The sequence below is a fragment of the Entelurus aequoreus genome, linkage group LG18 (assembly GCF_033978785.1).
Source record: "Entelurus aequoreus isolate RoL-2023_Sb linkage group LG18, RoL_Eaeq_v1.1, whole genome shotgun sequence".
Classification (NCBI taxonomy): Eukaryota; Metazoa; Chordata; class Actinopteri; order Syngnathiformes; family Syngnathidae; genus Entelurus; species Entelurus aequoreus.
This window is the reverse complement of record NC_084748.1, coordinates 41681145-41700260: the sequence shown is the minus strand read 5'-3', so window position 1 is coordinate 41700260 and position 19116 is coordinate 41681145. Positions and strand designations below refer to the sequence as shown.

Genomic DNA, 19116 nt, shown 5'->3' with positions numbered 1-19116 from the left:
TTTGACAATTCCTTTGCCTTCCCCATGACTCGGAATCCAGAAACAGATGCAATGGTCTGTCAGAAGCCCAGAAACTCACTGACCTTTTATACACACACTTTAATTACAAACAAACATGTCACAGGTGAGGATTGGAACCTTGATTAGCCATTCAAACCTGTTGTGTCAACTTTTGTGCATGGTATCAGATCAAAGTCACTGGGGTATGTAAACTTTTGATCAGGGTCATTTGGGTACTTTCTTTTGTCATTTTGATTTAAAAAGAGTAAACACAGTTGTTTGCCAATAAATAGCTTCACACAACCATTAAGCATGAGTGGAAGAAAGGCTTTTGTGTTATCATTCATATTCTCTGAAGAGGGGCCAAGAAATCATAAATTCTCCCAGGGTATGTAAACTTATGAGCACAACTGTATACATATATGTGTATATATATATATATATATATATATATATATATATATATATATATATATATATATATATATATATATATATATATATATATATATATATATAATTTTCTTCATCTTCAGCATTGTATACCACTTTGTGTTGGTCTTTCACATAAAATTCCAATAAAATATATTTTTGTTTGTGGTTGTAATATGACAAAATATAAGTTCAAGGGGGTTTGATTACTTTTGCAAGGCGCTGTAAATTGTTTTCGTAAAAATAATAATGGAAAAAAAAGGAAAACAACTTAAATAACTTCACCAAGACGGTAGAGGTGAAGACAATCCCCCTTATTAATATTTCAGGGAGTTGGCAACCCTATGCCTGACTGTGAGGCCAACTTGCTAACCACGAGGCTGTGCATGATTCATACAGTAGCAGTGCACAGTAGAAGACTGCAAACGCACACAAAAAGAAGAAAAGAAAAGGTCAGTGACATTCAAGGAGCCTTTGAGTCGTGTGAATTCAAAAGTCAAAACGAGTAGAAATTGAGAAAAATCATTAAAAACCTTCCGCCAAAATAGAATAAACACAAACGAACATCTCGCAATGCCTTAAATTAAATGAAATATTATTCACAAAGGTAATATTGTAATTTAACTTCAAGAGGGCAAAGACTGTATTTGGTCAGAAAGTGGATTTAAAAAAAATAAAAACATGCCAGAGGAAAAACATTTCCAAGTTTACAATCAGCTGCTGAATAAAGTGACATATTTGTCAGATAGACCGTGATAACTTTCACACAATATAACAGCTCCAAGTGCCTCCAATCCAATACTTCCGTTCGTATACTCCAGTGTGTACTCTAGACTGTGTACTTTAGTCCCTAAGTGTGCAGAGTTTGACATTCTGTCCCAAATTGATTCCTGCTGTTCTGGCATTTTCAGTATTTACTCGTGGTGGATCCGAATATTTGATACCAAGAGTCCTACTAGTATCGGCTTGATACCAGAATTGATTTTCTGGGTTTTGTCTATTAATATTTGTATTAAATATGTTAATTGTTTACACATTTACATGGGACAACTTTGGGGGCAGAAAGCCTGAGGATTTGAATGAGTACTTTTGCTTTTGTTGGCTTATTTTGCACTATTATTCAAACAATCTTATGCAAAACAGAGGAACAACACATATTATATTTTCCCTGTGTTTTATTCTAAATATTACTGTTATCAAGAGTGATTTTGAAAAGGAAAACGTATGTTCATCAGTTGGGGTGTACCGATAAAACTCTTCCACCTATATTGAATTTCAGCATAATTTATACATAAATATTACACGGTACTACAATAATGTATTAATCTCATGTAAATTAAGTTGAATGGATATTTTCTAATACAAATAGTCTTGTGTCAGTAATATGCAACTATAATTATTTGATACTTGTTTGTACTAGTGTTGTCCCGATACCAATATTTTGGTACGGGTAACAAAATGTATTTCGGGATTTTTCTGTACTATTTTGGGCTTTATTTGAACAAAAAATCTTAGGGTACATTAAACATGTTTGTTTTTGCAAGTTTGTCCTTAAATAAAATAGTAAACATACAAGACAACTTGTCTTTTAGTAGTAAGTGAACAAAAAAACCCTCCTAATTTAGTCTGCTGACATACAGTATGCAGTAACATATTGTGTCATTTATCATTCTATTATTTTGTCAACATTATTAAGGACAATTGGTAGAAAATGGATTATTAATCTACTTGTTCATTTACTGTTAATATCTGCTTACTTTCTCTTTTAACATGTTCTATCTACACTTCTGTTAAATGTAATAATCACTTATTCTTCTGTTGTTTGGATACTTTACATTAGTTTTGGATGATACCACACGTTTGGATATCAATCCGATACCAAGTCGTTACAGGATCATACATTGGTCATATTCAAAGTCCTCATGTGTCCAGGGACATATTTCCTGAGTTTATAAACATAATATCGAAAGAAAATTTTGTGATGCTAAAAAATATCATATTCATCATAGTAGTATCAACTAGATGCGCTCCTGTACTGGTATCATTACAGTGGATGGCGTTTTTGTTTATATTGTAGTGTCCCGGAAGAGTTGGTGCTGCAGGGAATTCTGGGAATTTGTTCTGTAGTGTTTATGTTGTGTTGCTGTGCAAATATTCTTCCAAAATGTGTTTGCCATTGTTGTTTAGTGTGGTTTCACTACATGGCACATATTTATGACAATGTTGGCGTTGTTCATACTGCTACCCTTACTGTGACATGTATGGCTGTTGAGTAAGTATGCGGTTCATTCACCTGTGAGTTGTGTGTTTAAAGTTAGGTTGGTCGTCCTAATGGTCAGTGATCGGACATAGTGAAATCTTGTCTTGAAAATGTCAATTATAGACACATTATAAGTCATCCATTATCATGCCCCTTTTGACGCAGTTTAAGCCGGTACTTTCTAGAGGCGGTATAGTACCGAACATGATTCCCATTCTAGAAGCTGTATAGTACCGAACATGATTCATTAGTATCGCGGTACTATACTAACACCGGTATACCGTACCACCCTAGTTTGTACTGACAAATGTTGTTTATAGACTTATTGTTCAATCAAGGGAACTTATAACTAGGGCTGCAACTAACGATTAATTTGATAATCGATTAATCTGTCAATTATTACTTCGATTAATCGATTAATAATCGGATAAATGGGACAAACTACATTTCTATCCTTTCCGGTATTTTATTGAAAAAAACAGCATTCTGGCACCATACTTATTTTCATTATTGTTTCTCAGTTGTTTGTACATGTTGCAGTTTATAAATAAAGGTTTATTAAAAAAAAAATAATAATAATAATTGCCTCTGCGCATGCGCATAGCATAGATCCAACGAATCGATGACTAAATTAATCGCCAACTATTTTTTAATCGATTTAATCGATTAGTTGTTGCAGCCCTACTTATAACGCGTGTCGGGCTTGTGAGCCCATGCGTGCTTAGCTGTTGTGTAGCTGCTAGTAGCCTATGGCCTACCATGTTTACCTTCTGACCAACCTTTGTGTGCTTATTGGAGGACATTTGGATGTTAACTGGCTGTCCATCTTAGCCCAAATTAACACTCCGCAAGGCTGCTAGTATTGGAGATTATATCTGGGATTTTAGAGTTTAGAATTTTCCTGATATTGGGCCGATATTAATATTGATTGATTGATTGATTGAAACTTGTATTAGTAGATTGTAGGGCTGCAACTAACGATTAATTTGATAATCGATTAATCTGTCGATTATTACTTCGATTGATCGATTAATAATCGGATAAAAGAGACAAACATTTCTATCCTTTCCAGTATTTTATTGAAAAAAACCCAGCATACTGGCACCATACTTATTTTGATTATTGTTTCTCAGCTGTTTGTACATGTTGCAGTTTATAAAGTTTTATTAAAAAATAAATTAAAAAAAATACAAAAAAAATGCCTCTGCGCATGCGCATAGCATAGATCCAACGAATCGATGACTAAATTAATCGCCAACTATTTTTATAATCGATTTTAATCGATTTAATCTTTTAATTGTTGCAGCCCTAGTAGATTGCACAGTACAGTGCATATTCCGTACAATTGACCACTAAATGGTAACACCCGAATACGTTTTTGAACTTGTTTAATCAATTCATGGTAAAAACTGATGTGTCTAGGCTAGGGGTCGGGAACCTTTTTGGCTGAGAGAGCCATGAAAGCCAAATATTTTAAAATGTATTTCCGTGAGAGCCATATAATATTTTTTAACACTGAAAACAACTAATTGCGTGCATTTTTAAGTAAGACCAACATTTTTAGAATATAATAAGTCTCTTATTCTTTTTAATAACATTGTTATTCTGAAGCTAACCAATAATAAATAAAATACTTCTTACCATTAATTCGACTTCTTAAACAGGTGCGATAGAAAACGGATGGATGGATTTAAATGTATGAGAATGGTTATAATTTGAACGTTATTTTTAACACTGATTACCAGCGGAATTATTAATTACTTATCGTGTTAAGCAATGTCAGCTAAGATTTATCTGAAAGCCAGATGCAGTCATCAAAAGAGCCACAGGTTCCCTACCCCTGGTCTAGGCCAAGGGTGTCCAAACTACAGCCCGCCAGCCGTCATGACTTCAACAAAGCATCGCATCGTACTATCAAATAAATCTTGAATATCAGGCGGTGCTTGAATTCTACATAATCGCTGCTGTATTTTGGACAATGAGTAAATCAGATCAATTACCCTTGGGACACTGCCGAGCTATCAGTACTGGTATCTGTAATATTGGTCCTGTGTGCTTAGTACCGAGTCGATACCAAAATGTGCCGTATTGATCACCCCTAATATTTACACGTTTCTACTGTTGACTTTCCAACGCTCGAAAATGCAAACAACGATTTAGTCGTACTTCTAATGCACTCAAAAGTCTACAAAGGGAAGTATTGAGACACAGAAAGAGAAAAAAAACCAACAAAATTTGGGGATTGTAATCAGTGGCAGTCCTAGCTTTAACGGTGCCCTATGCGAGACCCAGAATCGGGGCGGCCTCTAGTGAATGGCGCCCTGAGCCACACCTAAAACCACCGTTGATTGTACACACCTAACAGTTCACATCCTACACCTAGACCGCTGCAAGGTCATTGAAATCCTACTTTGCACCATTTGAAATCTAGAATACAGTCATGAACAAGGAAAGCAGTGCCAACGATTGTAGAAAAAAACATGTACATTATTTTTTTCAGATGAAGCTCGTCAATAAAAATAATACATTAATTAGCGATGAAGTGTGACTGAACACTTAGCAGTGGCGTCATTAGAACCAGGGACTGGTGTGTGTCAGCATGGGCAGGAAAACACAATAGCAGCAAAGCTCGGAGTCCCGTTTTGTTAATCATCTACGGAATAAAGAAGTCCATGGCATACAAAACGGGTGTTGACATGTCTTTTTAAGAGTTGCTTCCTAATTCAAGCTCTAGGTTTGGATTGTTTATATACACTATATTGCCACAAGTATTTGGCCACCTGCCTTGACTCCCATATGACCTTGAAGTGCCATCCCATTCCTAACCCATAGGGTTCAATATGTCGTCGGTCCACCTTTTGCAGCTATTACAGCTTCAACTCTTCTGGGAAGGCTGTCCACAAGGTTGCGGAGTGTGTTTATAGGAATTTTCGACCGTTCTTCCAAAAGGAGCATTGGTGAGGTCACACACTGATGTTGGTGGAGAATACCTGGCTCTTAGTCTCCGTTCTAATTCATCCCAAAGGTGTTCTATCGGGTTCAGGTCAGGCCAGTCAAGTTCATCCACACCAGACTCGGTCATCCATGTCTTTATGGACCTTGCTTTGTGCACTGGTGCCCAGTCATGTTGGAAGAGGAAGGGGCCCGCTCAAAACTGTTCCAGCATGGAATTGTCCAAAATGTTTCGGTATCCTGGAGCACTCAAAGTTCCTTTCACTGGAACTAAGGGGCCAAGCCAAACTCCTGAAAAACAACCCCACACCATAATTCCTCCTCCACCAAATTTCACACTCGGCACAATGCAGTCCGAAATGTAGCGTTCTCCTGGCGACCTCCAAACCCAGACTGGTCCTTCAGATTGCCAGATGGAAAAGTGTGATTCATCAGTCCAGAGAAGGCGTCTCCATTGCTCTAGAGCAGTGGTTCTTAACCTGGGTTCGATCGAACCCTAGGGGTTCGGTGAGTCGGGCTCAGGGGTTGGGCGGAGGTCAAGACACACCCGACTCATCGTGTAAATAAAAACTTCTCCCTATCGGCGTATTACCGATACGGCTACAGCAGAAGTCACACTGATTTGCAGGTGTGTAATTTGTTGTGAGTTTATGCACTGTGTTGGTTTTGTTGTTTGAACAAGGTGATGTTCATGCACGGTTCATTTTGTGCACCAGTAAAAAAACATGGTAACACTTCAGTATGGGGAACATATTCACCATTGATTAGTTGCTTATTAACATGCATATTAGTAACATATTGGCTCTTAACTAGTCATTATTAAGTACTTATTAATGCCTTATTCTGCATGGCCTTATTATAACCCTAACCCTGGCCCTAACCCTCTAACCCTAACCAAATAACTCAAAATTAAGTCTTTGTTACTTAGAATATGTTCCCCATACTAAAGTGTTACCAAAAACATATAACTTTGTCTTGAATTAGAAAACAACATTTTATTTTTCACTAAAGAAGGGTTCGGTGAATGTGCATATGAAACTGGTGGGGTTCGGTACCTCCAACAAGGTTAAGAACCACTGCTCTAGAGTCCAGTGGCGACACACGCTTTACACCACTGCATCCGACGCTTTGCATTGGACTCTGTGATGTATGGCTTAGATGCTGCTGCACAGCCATGGAAACCCATTCCATGAAGCTCTCTGCGTACTGTACGTGGGCTAATTGGAAGGTCACATGAAGTTTGGAGCTCTGTAGCAACTGAACGTCTTTGCACTATGCGCTTGAGCATCCGCTGACCCCTCTCTGTCAGTTTACGTGGCCTACCACTTGGCGGCTGGGTTGCTGTTGTTCCCGAACTCTTCCATTTTCTTTTAATAAAGCCGACAGTTGACTTTGGAATATTTAGGAGCGAGGACATTTCACGACTGGACAGGGGGCATCCTATGACTGAGCTCCTGAGAGCGGCCCGTTCTTTCACAAATGTTTGTAGAAACAGTCTCCATGCCTAAGTGCTGGATTTTGTGGCCGGGCCAAGTGATTAGGACACCTGATTCTGATCATCTGAATGGGTGGCCAATTAGTTTTGGCAATATAGTGTACAAGTGATGAGATAGGACGGAATGAGGAATTAGCACGAAAGCACAAGATAGGTATGAGTCAAATATTTCTATAAAGCATCTTTTCTGCTGGTGAAAAACCTGAATGGGAAAATGCGGTTTTACAAAAATACATTTATCCTTTTTGTGTGCTCCCCCCACCCCCCCCCCTCCATCTGAGTGAAAAAATGTGGCAGTTTGTGCCACGCAGTAGTATTTTTAATTTTTTTTGGTAATTTGCCGTATAGAAATATAACCGACCGGGCTGTTTGTGACAAATGTGTTTTTTAAGGCAGGAGGATGTGTCATAACTGAAACCATGGCAACGCTCCCGACCTCACACAACCGCACGGGAGCTATTTTTTTTACGAAGCGCTGTGAAGTAGTCAGGATTGCTCACAGTGCATCAGACATGAATACGACTGTAGTTTGGGAAAATAGTTTCTATATCTTAAAAAGGGGAGAAAAAAAATACATTATTGGCCCTGAGAAATCTACTCCCTGTTTGTGTGAACCGCTGATTGTTTTCATTGTCGGATGTAAATGCGCAACATTTACCACATTGCGGAGCGAGCAGCTAGCTAGCACGACAACATATCCACCGTACATTTGATGTAGTACTCTACCATAAAAAGGTGTATCAGCACACACGAGCACAAGCAGCGTTACACACCTACTCACGGTCAGCACTGTCTCTACAAACGCCACTGACTACGACCACGACGATAACAAGGTTCCATCGCTCTACCACTCCGACGTCAGTCGCACTCGTCTTCTCCAGAAAGCGAGACGATTCACACTCTGCGGGTGACTTGAGCGCTTCCCCACGTCCTGAAAGAATTACTGAGACATTCTGTCAAAAAGTCAACAACACCCGCTCGACAAAATAAAACACAAAGCTGTGTCTTCAGGTGCCGTCCCTCGATGAGACAAATCTCAGTGACACTGTACGGTACCACGAATGAAAGTATCAGAAGTTCTCTGGACCCCACGTCGTCTCCGTCCACTTTTATGTACTCCGATAGGTCTTGATGATGTCTTTGATCTGCCGTCTGCAGATGGGACAGCAGGCGTTGGACATTTTCTTCAGCTTCAGGCCGCAGGTGTAACAGAGACACATGTGTCCGCAGGCGTAGATGACCGTGTCCACCGTGTTCTCGTAACAGATGGAGCACTCGTCGGACCAGGGCCCGCGGCCCGACGGGAACGTGGGCGACTTGGGGAGGCTGACCGGAGAGTTTGGGATGGTTCCTGGAGAAGGCGAAAGAAGTGTGGTGTTAGCCAGGTTGTTTCATCTGTAACGTTGGTACCTGCACAACTAAGTAGCAAAATAATACGGGGGACAATTGCACACGTGTTAGTGTGCAGGTGTGTAGAGTAGCCCATACTTGCCAACCCTCCCGTTTTTAGCGGGAGAATCCCGGTATTCAGCGTCTCTCCCGACAACCTCCCGGCAGAGATTTTCTCCCGACAAACTCCCGGTATTCAGCCGGAGCTGGAGGCCACGCCCCCTCCAGCTCAATGCGGACCTGAGACTGAGTGGGGACAGCCTGTTCTCACGTCCGCTTTCCCACAATATAAACAGCTTGCCTGCCCAATGACGTCATAAAATCTAGGGCTTTTAGAGAGTAGAGTGCACAACTGCGCACACAACAAGGAGACGTTCGAAGGGGAAGGTGTATGTTGCCTGTAAATATGTAGAACAGACTTCTCCATTGAACACGGTGGCCAAAATGATATACTCATCATGAACGGAGAAGTTAAACAGGACAATACTGCCATCTAATGGATAGCCACCGGAACACTGAAATTCAAGTATTTCTTTTATGTAAATAAAATAAATATATGTATATATATATATATGTATATATATATATATAGCTAGAATTCACTGAAAGTCAAGTATTTCATACATACATATATATATATATATATGTATATATATATATATATATATATACATATACATATATATATACATATATATATATATATATATATACATATACATATATATATATATATATATATATACATATACATATATATATATATATATATATATATATATATATATATATATATACATACATACATACATACATACATATACTATATATATATATATATATATATATATATATATATATATATATATATATATATATATATATGAAATACTCGAGTTGGTGAATTCTAGCTGTAAATAACCACGCCCCCCGCCCCCTACCCCCCACCTCCCGATATAGGAGGTCTCAAGGTTGGCAATTATGGAGTAGCCACAAATTGCTATCAGGTTTTTCTGGATTTCTGGACCATAGGGCGCACCGGATTATATGGCGCACTGCCGATGAGCGGGTCTATTCAGGTCTTTTTTCATATAAAAGCCGCACCGGATTATAAGGCCCATTAAAGGCCTACTGAAATGAATTTTTTTTATTTAAACGGGGATAGCAGATCCATTCTGTGTGTCATACTTGATCATTTCGCGATATTGCCATATTTTTGCTGAAAGGATTTAGTATAGAACAACGACGATAAAGATTGCAACTTTTGGTATCTGATAAAAAAAAGGCTTGCACCTACCGGAAGTAGCGTGACGTAGTCAGTTGAACATATACGCAAAGTTCCCTATTGTTTACAATGATGGCCGCATGAAGTGAGAGAGATTCGGACCGAGAAAGCGACAATTTCCCCATTAATTTGAGCGAGGATGAAAGATTTGTGGATGAGTAAAGTGCAAGTGAAGGACTAGTGGGGAGTTGAAGCTATTCAGATAGGGAAGATGCTGTGAGAGCCGGGGGTGACCTGATATTCAGCTGGGAATGACTACAACAGTAAATAAACACAAGACATATATATACTCTATTAGCCACAACACAACCAGGCTTATATTTAATATGCCACAAATTAATCCTGCATAAAAACACCTGCGTGTTTGTTACGCTAGCTCCTAGCTCCTCTGCTAGCTCCTAGCTCCATAGAACACGCCAATACAATTCAAACACCTGATCAACACACACAATCACTCAGCCCAAAAGACCGTTCACCTAACCCAAGGTTCATAAAGCTTATATATTTTTAAAAAGTTACGTACGTGACGCGCACATACGGTCAAGCTATCACATGTTTAGCAGCCAAGGCTGCATACTCACGGTACCTGATATTCAGCTGGGAATGACTACAACAGTAAATAAACACAAGACATATATATACTCTATTAGCCACAACACAACCAGGCTTATATTTAATATGACACAAATTAATCCTGCATAAAAACACCTGCGTGTTTGTTATGCTAGCTCCTAGCTCCTATGCTAGCTCCTAGCTCCATAGAACACGCCAATACAATTCAAACACCTGATCAACACACAATCACTCAGCCCAAAAGACCATTCACCTAACAAACAAAATAATAGTTAAAACGTAAAATCGACAGATATACCTGAAGTTGATCCTGTAACTTAAGTGTTGAAAGTAAAACAAAAACTAATAAAAATGTATCACTTTATATGAGTGGTTCCCAAATATATTTAATGGGATTTTATTTATCTTTTCACTGTGATTACTCAAAAATAATTATGAATTAAAATAAATGGTGTCCTGCATTATTGATCTTTTTAAGGCTCTAATTACTTCACATCAAACTTTGCTTTCTGAATGTTTTGGGCAGTGGGGGAAATACTGCATATTTCAGTTTTATTATGAAAAAACAAAGTTGTCTTACAGAAAAGGCATAAAACCTTTTTTTTTTTTTTTTTACTTTATATCAACCTGAAGTTGATATACTGAAGAGATTTACTGTAAGCGTTAAATAAAGAATAATAATAATAATTTGACTTATTTTTAACATTTTAATGACTTAGACCCTTTATGGTCCCCGGAAGCCCTAAAGGTAAAAAAAATAAAAATAAATCCATATATTTTGTTATGGTTTGAAAATTAAAAATGTCAAAATGGCCCCCGCATGTTTTAATTTTTCCGTGTGCGGCCCTCAGTGGAAAAAGTTTGGACACACCTGCTTTACCACTTTTGACCACAGAACTGTCCTCCATAAGGTCTTACCTTTGTCCGTGTGATGTCAGATGAAACAAAAATTGAGCTGTTTGGCCACAATACCCAGCAATATGTTTGGAGGAGAAAAGGTGATGCCTTTAATCCATAACTGCCAACCCTCCCGATTATCCCGGGAGAATCCCGCATTTCAGTGCCCCTCCCTAAAATCTCCCAGGGCAACCATTCTCACGAATTTCTCCCGATTTTCAACCCGGACAACAATATTGGGGGCGTGCCTTTAGCGTCCTCTCTCACCTGAAACCTTCACCCTTTAACGGCTGCATGCTGTCCTCAATCACGTCCGCTTTTCCTCCATATAAACAGCGTGCCGGCCCAGTCACATAACATCTATGGCTTTTGGAACTCAGTGCACACACAAGGTGCACACACAACAACCTACCATATTTTTCGGAGTATAAGTCGCGCCGGCCGAAAATGCATAATAAAGAAGGAAAAAAACATATATAAGTCGCACTGGAGTATAAGTAACATTTTTTGGGGACATTTATTTGATAAAACCCAACACCAAGAATAGACATTTGAAAGGCAATTTAAAATAAAGAATAGTGAACAACAGGCTGAATAAGTGTACGTTATATGAGGCATAAATAACCAACTGAGAACGTGCCTGGTATGTTAACGTAACATATTATGGTAAGAGTCATTCAAATAACTATAACATATAGAACATGCTATACGTTTACCAAACAATCTGTCACTCCTAATCGCTAAATCCCATGAAATCTTATACGTCTAGTCTCTTACGTGAATGAGCTAAATAATATTATTTGATATTTTACGGTAATGTGTTAATCATTTCACACTTAAGTCGCTCCTGAGTATAAGTCGCACCCCCGGCCAAACTATGAAAAAAAACTGCGACTTATAGTCCGAAAAAAATACGGAATCTGGATTCGATCAAGAACTGGTTCGATAAGAGGATTCGCTAACGAGCATCATCCCTATCCTCCTATATATATATATATATATATATATATATATATATATCTAATATATATTAGGGAGATATTCAAAGGGCCCGCTGGGAGGGTGGATATATATATATATATATATATATATATATATATATATAATATATATATATATATATATATATATATATATATATATATATATATATATATATATATATATATATATATATATATATATATATATATATATCCACCCTCCAGCGGGCCCTTTGAATATCTCCCTAATTCTGAGGTTTCAAGGTTGGCAAGTATGCTTTAATCCCAGGAAAACCATGCCTACAATCAAGCACGGTGGTGGTAGTATTATGCTATGGGCCTGCATTTTTGACCACTGCTCTTGACAAGATTGGTGCAGTTCAGCTAAATTTGTTGGTTTTCTGACATGACAACCTAAAATCATCAGCCCGGCGGTTGAGTCTTGGGCGCAGTTGGGTGTTCCAACAGGACAATGACTCCAAACACACGTCAAAAGTGGTAAAGGAATGGCTAAATTAGGCAAGAATGAAGGTTTTAGAATGGCCTTCCCAAAGTCCTGATTTAAACGTGTGGACAATGCTGAAGAAACAAGTCCATGTCAGAAAACCAACAAATTTAGCTGAACTGCACCAATTTTGTCAAGAGGAGTGGTCAAAAATTCCACCAGAAGCTTGTGGATGGCTACCAAAAGCGCCTTATTGCAGTGAAACTTGCCAAATATTAACATTGCTGTATGTATACTTTTGACCCAGCAGATTTGCTCACATTTTCAGTAGACCCATAATAAATGCATAAAAGAACCAAACTTCATGAATGTTTTGTGACCACAAGTATGTGCTCCAATCACTCTATCATAAAAATGTAAACTTTTGACAACGACTGTATTATCATTAAACTCCTTTAACTTGTTAACAAAAAGTCTCTTACATAAATAAATGAATACAAATGATTAGAGATGTCCGATATTATCGGCCGATAAATGCTTTAAAATGTAAAATCGGAAATTATCGTTATCGGTTCGTAAATTATCGGTATCGGTTTCAAAAACTAAAATGTGGGACTTTTTAATACGCCGCTGTGTACACGGACGTAGGGAGAAGTACAGAGCGCCAATAAACCTTAAAGGCACTGCCTTTGCGTGCCGGCCCAATCATATGTAATATCTACGGCTTTTCACACACACAAGTGAATGCAAGACATACTTGGTCAACAGCCATATAGGTCACACTGAGGGTGTCTGTATAAACAACTTTAACACTGTTACAAATATGCGCCACACTGTGAACCCACACCAAACAAGAATGACAAACACATTTCGGGAGAACATCCGCACCGTAACACAACATAAACACAACAGAACAAATACCCAGAAGCCCTTGCAGCACTCTCTTTTCCGGGACGCTACAATATACACCCCCCGCTACACCCTACACAAGCCCAACCCCGCCCACCTCAACCTCCTCATGCTCTCTCAGGGAGAGCATGTCCCAAATTCCAAGCTGCTGTTTTGAGGCATGTTAAAAAAAACAATACACTTTGTGACTTCAATAATAAATATGGCAGTGCCATGTTGGCATTTTTTTCCGTAACTTGAGTTGATTTATTTTGGAAAACCTTGTTACATTGTTTAACGCATCCAGCGGCATAATAATGTGTTAATTCCACGACTGTATATATCGGTATCGGTTGATATCGGAATCGGTAATAAAGAGTTGGACAATATCGGTAAAAAAAGCCATTATCGGACATCTCTATAAATGATATATGAATGAGGTAGATCCCCTTGACTTGGTCAATTGAAAAGTAGCTGGCCTGCAGAAAAGGTGTGGGCACCCCTGCTCTAAAGTAACGCTTCTCCTGAGTAAATGTGTGGCTCCTCTACACACCCTTGCATACCGACTGTGTATAAAGGCAAATTCATGTCTTTTGTTTCTAACAACAACACGATGACATGCGCTCCCTATTTCATTATGGATTGTGTTAGTCCCCCCCCCGCCCCCCTCCGAAGGCTGATTGATCTCCTGCTTCTGTAGTGCACGAGTGGGTGGACCTACCCCCTGCTGAGCTGTAGTAGGCCGCGGAGCACAGGCCTCCATTGAGGACGGGATCCGAGCTGCAGCTGCCCAGGGCGCTCGGCGTCTGTGGCGAGGAGGAGGGCGAACTGGGATTGGACACAGCCCGCGGATCTCCAACATGAGTGGAGCCTACAGGAAGATAAAAGTAACACAACAAAGCTTTAGTAAAAATCCTGTTCTTAGTACAAAGCAAACAGCTTTCTAGGGTACACACGTGCAATTGTGTTGGCGGAACGTTTGCCTCGGCGGCTCAAGTTGGGGAATTGACTTCCAGCTCCTCCTGTCAATGTGCCAAGTGGTCTCGTGCATGACACTGAACCTTGAGACACCCCCTGACAGATCATGACAGGCACAACCCACACATGTCAATGTGTATTGTTGTGTGAGGACCGGCACGTCGTCCTCTTTTTCTCTGGCCAGGAGAGCGAGGACGCACCTGTACGCTGACGGCGGGAGCCAGCGAGCTGTCACACAGTCACTAAATTTAGTCCGATTTCTCATATAGTTCTGTACATTCTCACACCTGCAGTCGTGGTCAAAATAAACATAATGTCATGGCTGTCTCAAGTTTCCAATAATTTCTACAACTCTTCTATTTTTTTGTGATAGAGTGATTGGAGCACATTCTTGTTGGTCACAAAAAAACATTCATGAAGTTTGGTTCTTTTATGAATTTATTATGGGTCTACTGAAAATGTGACATCACATGGACAAAGATAAGACCTTCTGGAGGAAAGTTCTGTGGTCAGATGAAACAAAAATTGAGCTGTTTGGCAACAATACCCAGCAATATGTTTGGAGGAGAAAAAGGTGAGGTTTTTAATTGTAGGAACACCAACCCTACCGTCAAGCATGGTGGTGGTGGTATTATGCTCTGGGCCTGTTTTTCTGCCAATGGAACTGGTGCTTTACAGAGAGTAAATGAGACAATGAAAAAGGAGGATTACCTCCAATTTCTTCATGACAACCTAAAATCATCAGCCCGGAGGTTGGGTCTTGGGCGCAGTTGGGTGTTCCAACAGGACAATGACCCCAAACACACGTCAAAAGTGGTAAAGGAATGGCTAAATCAGGCTAGAATTAAGGTTTTAGAATGGCCTTCCCAAAGTCCTGACTTAAACATGTGGACAATGCTGAAGAAACAAGTCCATGTCAGAAAACCAACACATTTAGCTGAACCGCACCAATTTTGTCAAGAGGAGTGGTCAAAAATTCAAGCAGAAGCTTGTGGATGGCTACCAAAAGCACCTTATTGCAGTGAAACTTGCCAAGGGACATGTAAGCAAATATTAACATTGCTGTATGTATACTTTTGACCCAGCACATTTGCTCACATTTTCAGTAGACCCATAATAAATTCTTAAAAGAAGCAAACTTCATGAATGTTTTTTTGTGACCAACAAGTATGTGCTCCAATCACTCTATCACAAAAAATAAGAGTTGTAGAAATCATTGGAAACTCAAGACAGCCATGACATTATGTTCTTTACAAGTGTATGCAAACTTTTGACCTTGACTGTATGTTATATATATATATATATATATATATATATATATATATATATATATATATATATATATATATATATATATATATATATATATATATATATATATATATATATATATATATATATATATATATATATATATATATATATATGTCTGTAATGATATTGTCAATGAGGGATTTTTAATTCCTGCTATGTTGAAATTGTTATTAATATTGATACTGTTGTTAATATAATTTTTTTTCCAAAATGTTTTCGGATTGTTTTGTGTCATGTTTGTGTGTCCTCTCAATTGCTCTGTTTATTGCTATTCTGAATGTTGCTGGGTTTAGTTTTAGAATTGCATTATTATGGTATTGTTGTGTATTGTTCTGTTGGATTGATTAAAAAAAATAATAATAAAATGAAAAATACAAATTATATTACCTAGTAACAGTCCAGCTGAGTCCGCTCTAAATGCTTGTTAGCCCGCCAAGTGCTTGACTTAGACTTAGACTAAGACTTCCTTTTATTGTCATTCAAATTTGTACTTTACAGTACAGATAAGGACACAATTGTGTTGCATTATCTCATTGTAGTGCAGGATAAAAGAGCAATAAGGTGCAGATATAAATAAATAGATCACTGTACAGATAAATATATTGCACTTTTGCATATGCATCCACGTTTATGGATGTATGTTATATTGTCTTTATATTCTAGCCACTTAATCAGTTTTTGGGGGGGAAATTGAGGGGGTTATTATGATGCGTTCAAGAGTCTTATGGCCTGAGGGAATTGACGTGACGTGCAACACAAGGTATAACATGGTACGGTTTGATTTTACTGGTAGTACCAACAGAATTTGGTCAGTACTAGAGATGTCCGATAATATTGGACTGCCGATATTATCGGCCGATAAATGCTTTAAAATGTAATATTGGAAATGATCGGTATCGGTTTCAAAAAGTAAAATGTATGACTTTTTAAAACGCCGCTGTGTACACGGACTTAGGGAGAAGTACAGAGCGCCAATAAACCTCAAAGGCACTGCCTTTGCGTGCCGGCCCAGTCATATAATATCTACGGCTTTTCACACACACACAAGTGAATGCAAGGCATACTTGGTCAACAGCCATACAGGTCACACTGAGGGTGTGGCCGTATAAACAACTTTAACACTGTTACAAATATGCGCCACACTGTGAACCCACACCAAACAAGAATGACAAACACATTTCGGGAGAACATCCGCACCGTAACACAACATAAACACAACAGAACAAATACCCAGAACCCCTTTAAGACTTCAATAATAAATATGGCAGTGCCATGTTGGCATTTTTTTCCATAACTTGAGTTGATTTATTTTGGAAAACCTTGTTACATTGTTTAATGCATCCAGCGGGGCATCACAACAAAATTAGACATAATAATGTATTAATTCCACGACTGTATATATCGGTATCAGTTGATATCGGAATCGGTAAGTAAGAGTTGGACAATATCGGAAATCGGCAAAAAAGCCATTATCGGACATCTCTACTCTAGAGCAGTGTTTTTCAACCTTTTTGGTGCCAAGGCACATTTTTGTTCATTAAAAAAATGCGGATGCACACCACCAGCAGAAAACATACAAACATGAAACTCAGTAGTTGATATTGACAGTAAATAGTCATTGCTGCAATTGTTGGATATTGTCACAATAAGTTGTTGACGAACCCCAAGATGCAGAGATGGCGGCAGGCATTGTCCAGGAAAACATGATTTAATGTTCATAAAATAAAAGGTAAGAACACAAACCAGGAACTCGGAATAGCCAAAACTGAAAACAGGAACCAGCAAACAGAAAAACTGGAAACAGCTAATGGCTAACAAGAAAACACAAAACAAAAGAGCTAGGAGAAAGCAAACTACAAATAGCTAACAGGAACAGCTTACCGCTACGACGACAGGTACAAGGACAAGTAGTAGCACGACAGGTAGTAGCTGTAACGATATTGACACGACACGACAGGTAGGAATGACAATAATCCAGCACTGACTGGAGGGGAAGGCAGGTTCAAATAGCATCTGGCTGATTGACACCAGGTGTGGCCCGGTGCCAATCAGCCACAGCTGAGGGGAAAAAGCACTAAGGGGTACAAGCAGGAAATGAAGACAAAATAACAGGAAACTGACAGGAAACTAAGACAAACGCAACCAAACTGTCAGGGGCAACCCTGACAGATATGAATTCAAACCATAACCAAGCATGCATCACTATAGCTCTTGTCTCAAAGTGCTGTCACGGCCTGTCACATCACGCTGTGACTTATTTGGAGTTTTGTTGGTGTTTTCCTGTGTGTAGTGTCTTGCGCTCCTATTTCGGTGGCTTTTCCTGTTTTGTTGGTATTTTCCTGTAGCAGTTTCATGTCTTCCTTTGAGCGCTATTCCCCGCACCTGCTTTGTGTTAGCAATCAAGACTATTTCAGTTGTGCGGACGCTATCCTTCTTTGTGTGGAAATTGTTGATTGTCATGTACGGACGCACTTTTTGGACGCTGTCTGCTCCAAACGCTGCAAGTCTTTGCTGTCGTCCAGCATTCTGTTTTTGTTTACTTTGTAGCCAGTTCAGTTTTAGTTTCGTTTTCCATAGCCATCCTTAAGCTTCAATGTCTTTTTTAGGGGCACTCGCCTTTTGTTTACTTTTGGTTTAAGATAGATTAGATACAAGGTTTACAAAGCAATTAGCTACCTGCTGCCACCTACTAATATTGAAGAGTATTACACGGTTAAAAGTACCGAATTGGCACCCATCTCTAGACATCTTTGTAAGGAGGTCAAATGACAAAATGAGCAGGATATAAATATTATTCACTCTACTGCAGGGGTGTCCAAACTTTTTCCACTGAGGGCCGCACACGGAAAAATTAAAGCATGCGGGGGCCATTTTGATATTTTTCATTTTCAAACCATAACAAAATATATGGATTTTGTTTGTTTTTTTACCTTTAGGGCTCCCGGGGACCATAAAGGGTCTAAGTCATTAAAATGTTAAAAACAAGTCAAATTATTATTTATTTATTTATTTAACGCTTACAGTAAATCTGTACAGTATATCAACTTCAGGTTGATATAAAGTTTAAAAAAACAAAAAGGTTTTATGCCTTTTCTGTCAAAGACAACTTAGTTTTTTATAATAAAACTGAAATATGCAGTATTTCCCCCACTGCCCAAAACATTCAGAAAGCAATGTTTGATGTGAAGTAATTAGAGCCTTAAAAAGATCAATAATGCAAGACAC

At 38.7% G+C, this 19116-nt stretch overlaps 1 protein-coding gene across 3 annotated transcripts in view; it reads right to left on the bottom strand.

Annotated features, from left to right (window-relative positions):
- Positions 1–531: 531 nt before the first annotated feature.
- The window catches only part of neurl1aa (neuralized E3 ubiquitin protein ligase 1Aa), a 104761-nt gene continuing 86176 nt past the window's right edge, over positions 532–19116 (bottom strand). For 2 of the 3 annotated variants that reach the window (XM_062027167.1, XM_062027169.1), the window contains 2 exons: positions 14321–14470; positions 532–8490 (listed from right to left, as the gene is read on the bottom strand). In XM_062027167.1, coding sequence (XP_061883151.1) covers positions 8249–8490; positions 14321–14470 — 392 coding nt within the window. In that variant the 3' untranslated portion in view covers positions 532–8248. The remainder of the gene's footprint in view (positions 8491–14320; positions 14471–19116) is intronic. The other variant, XM_062027168.1, reaches the window with a different exon arrangement.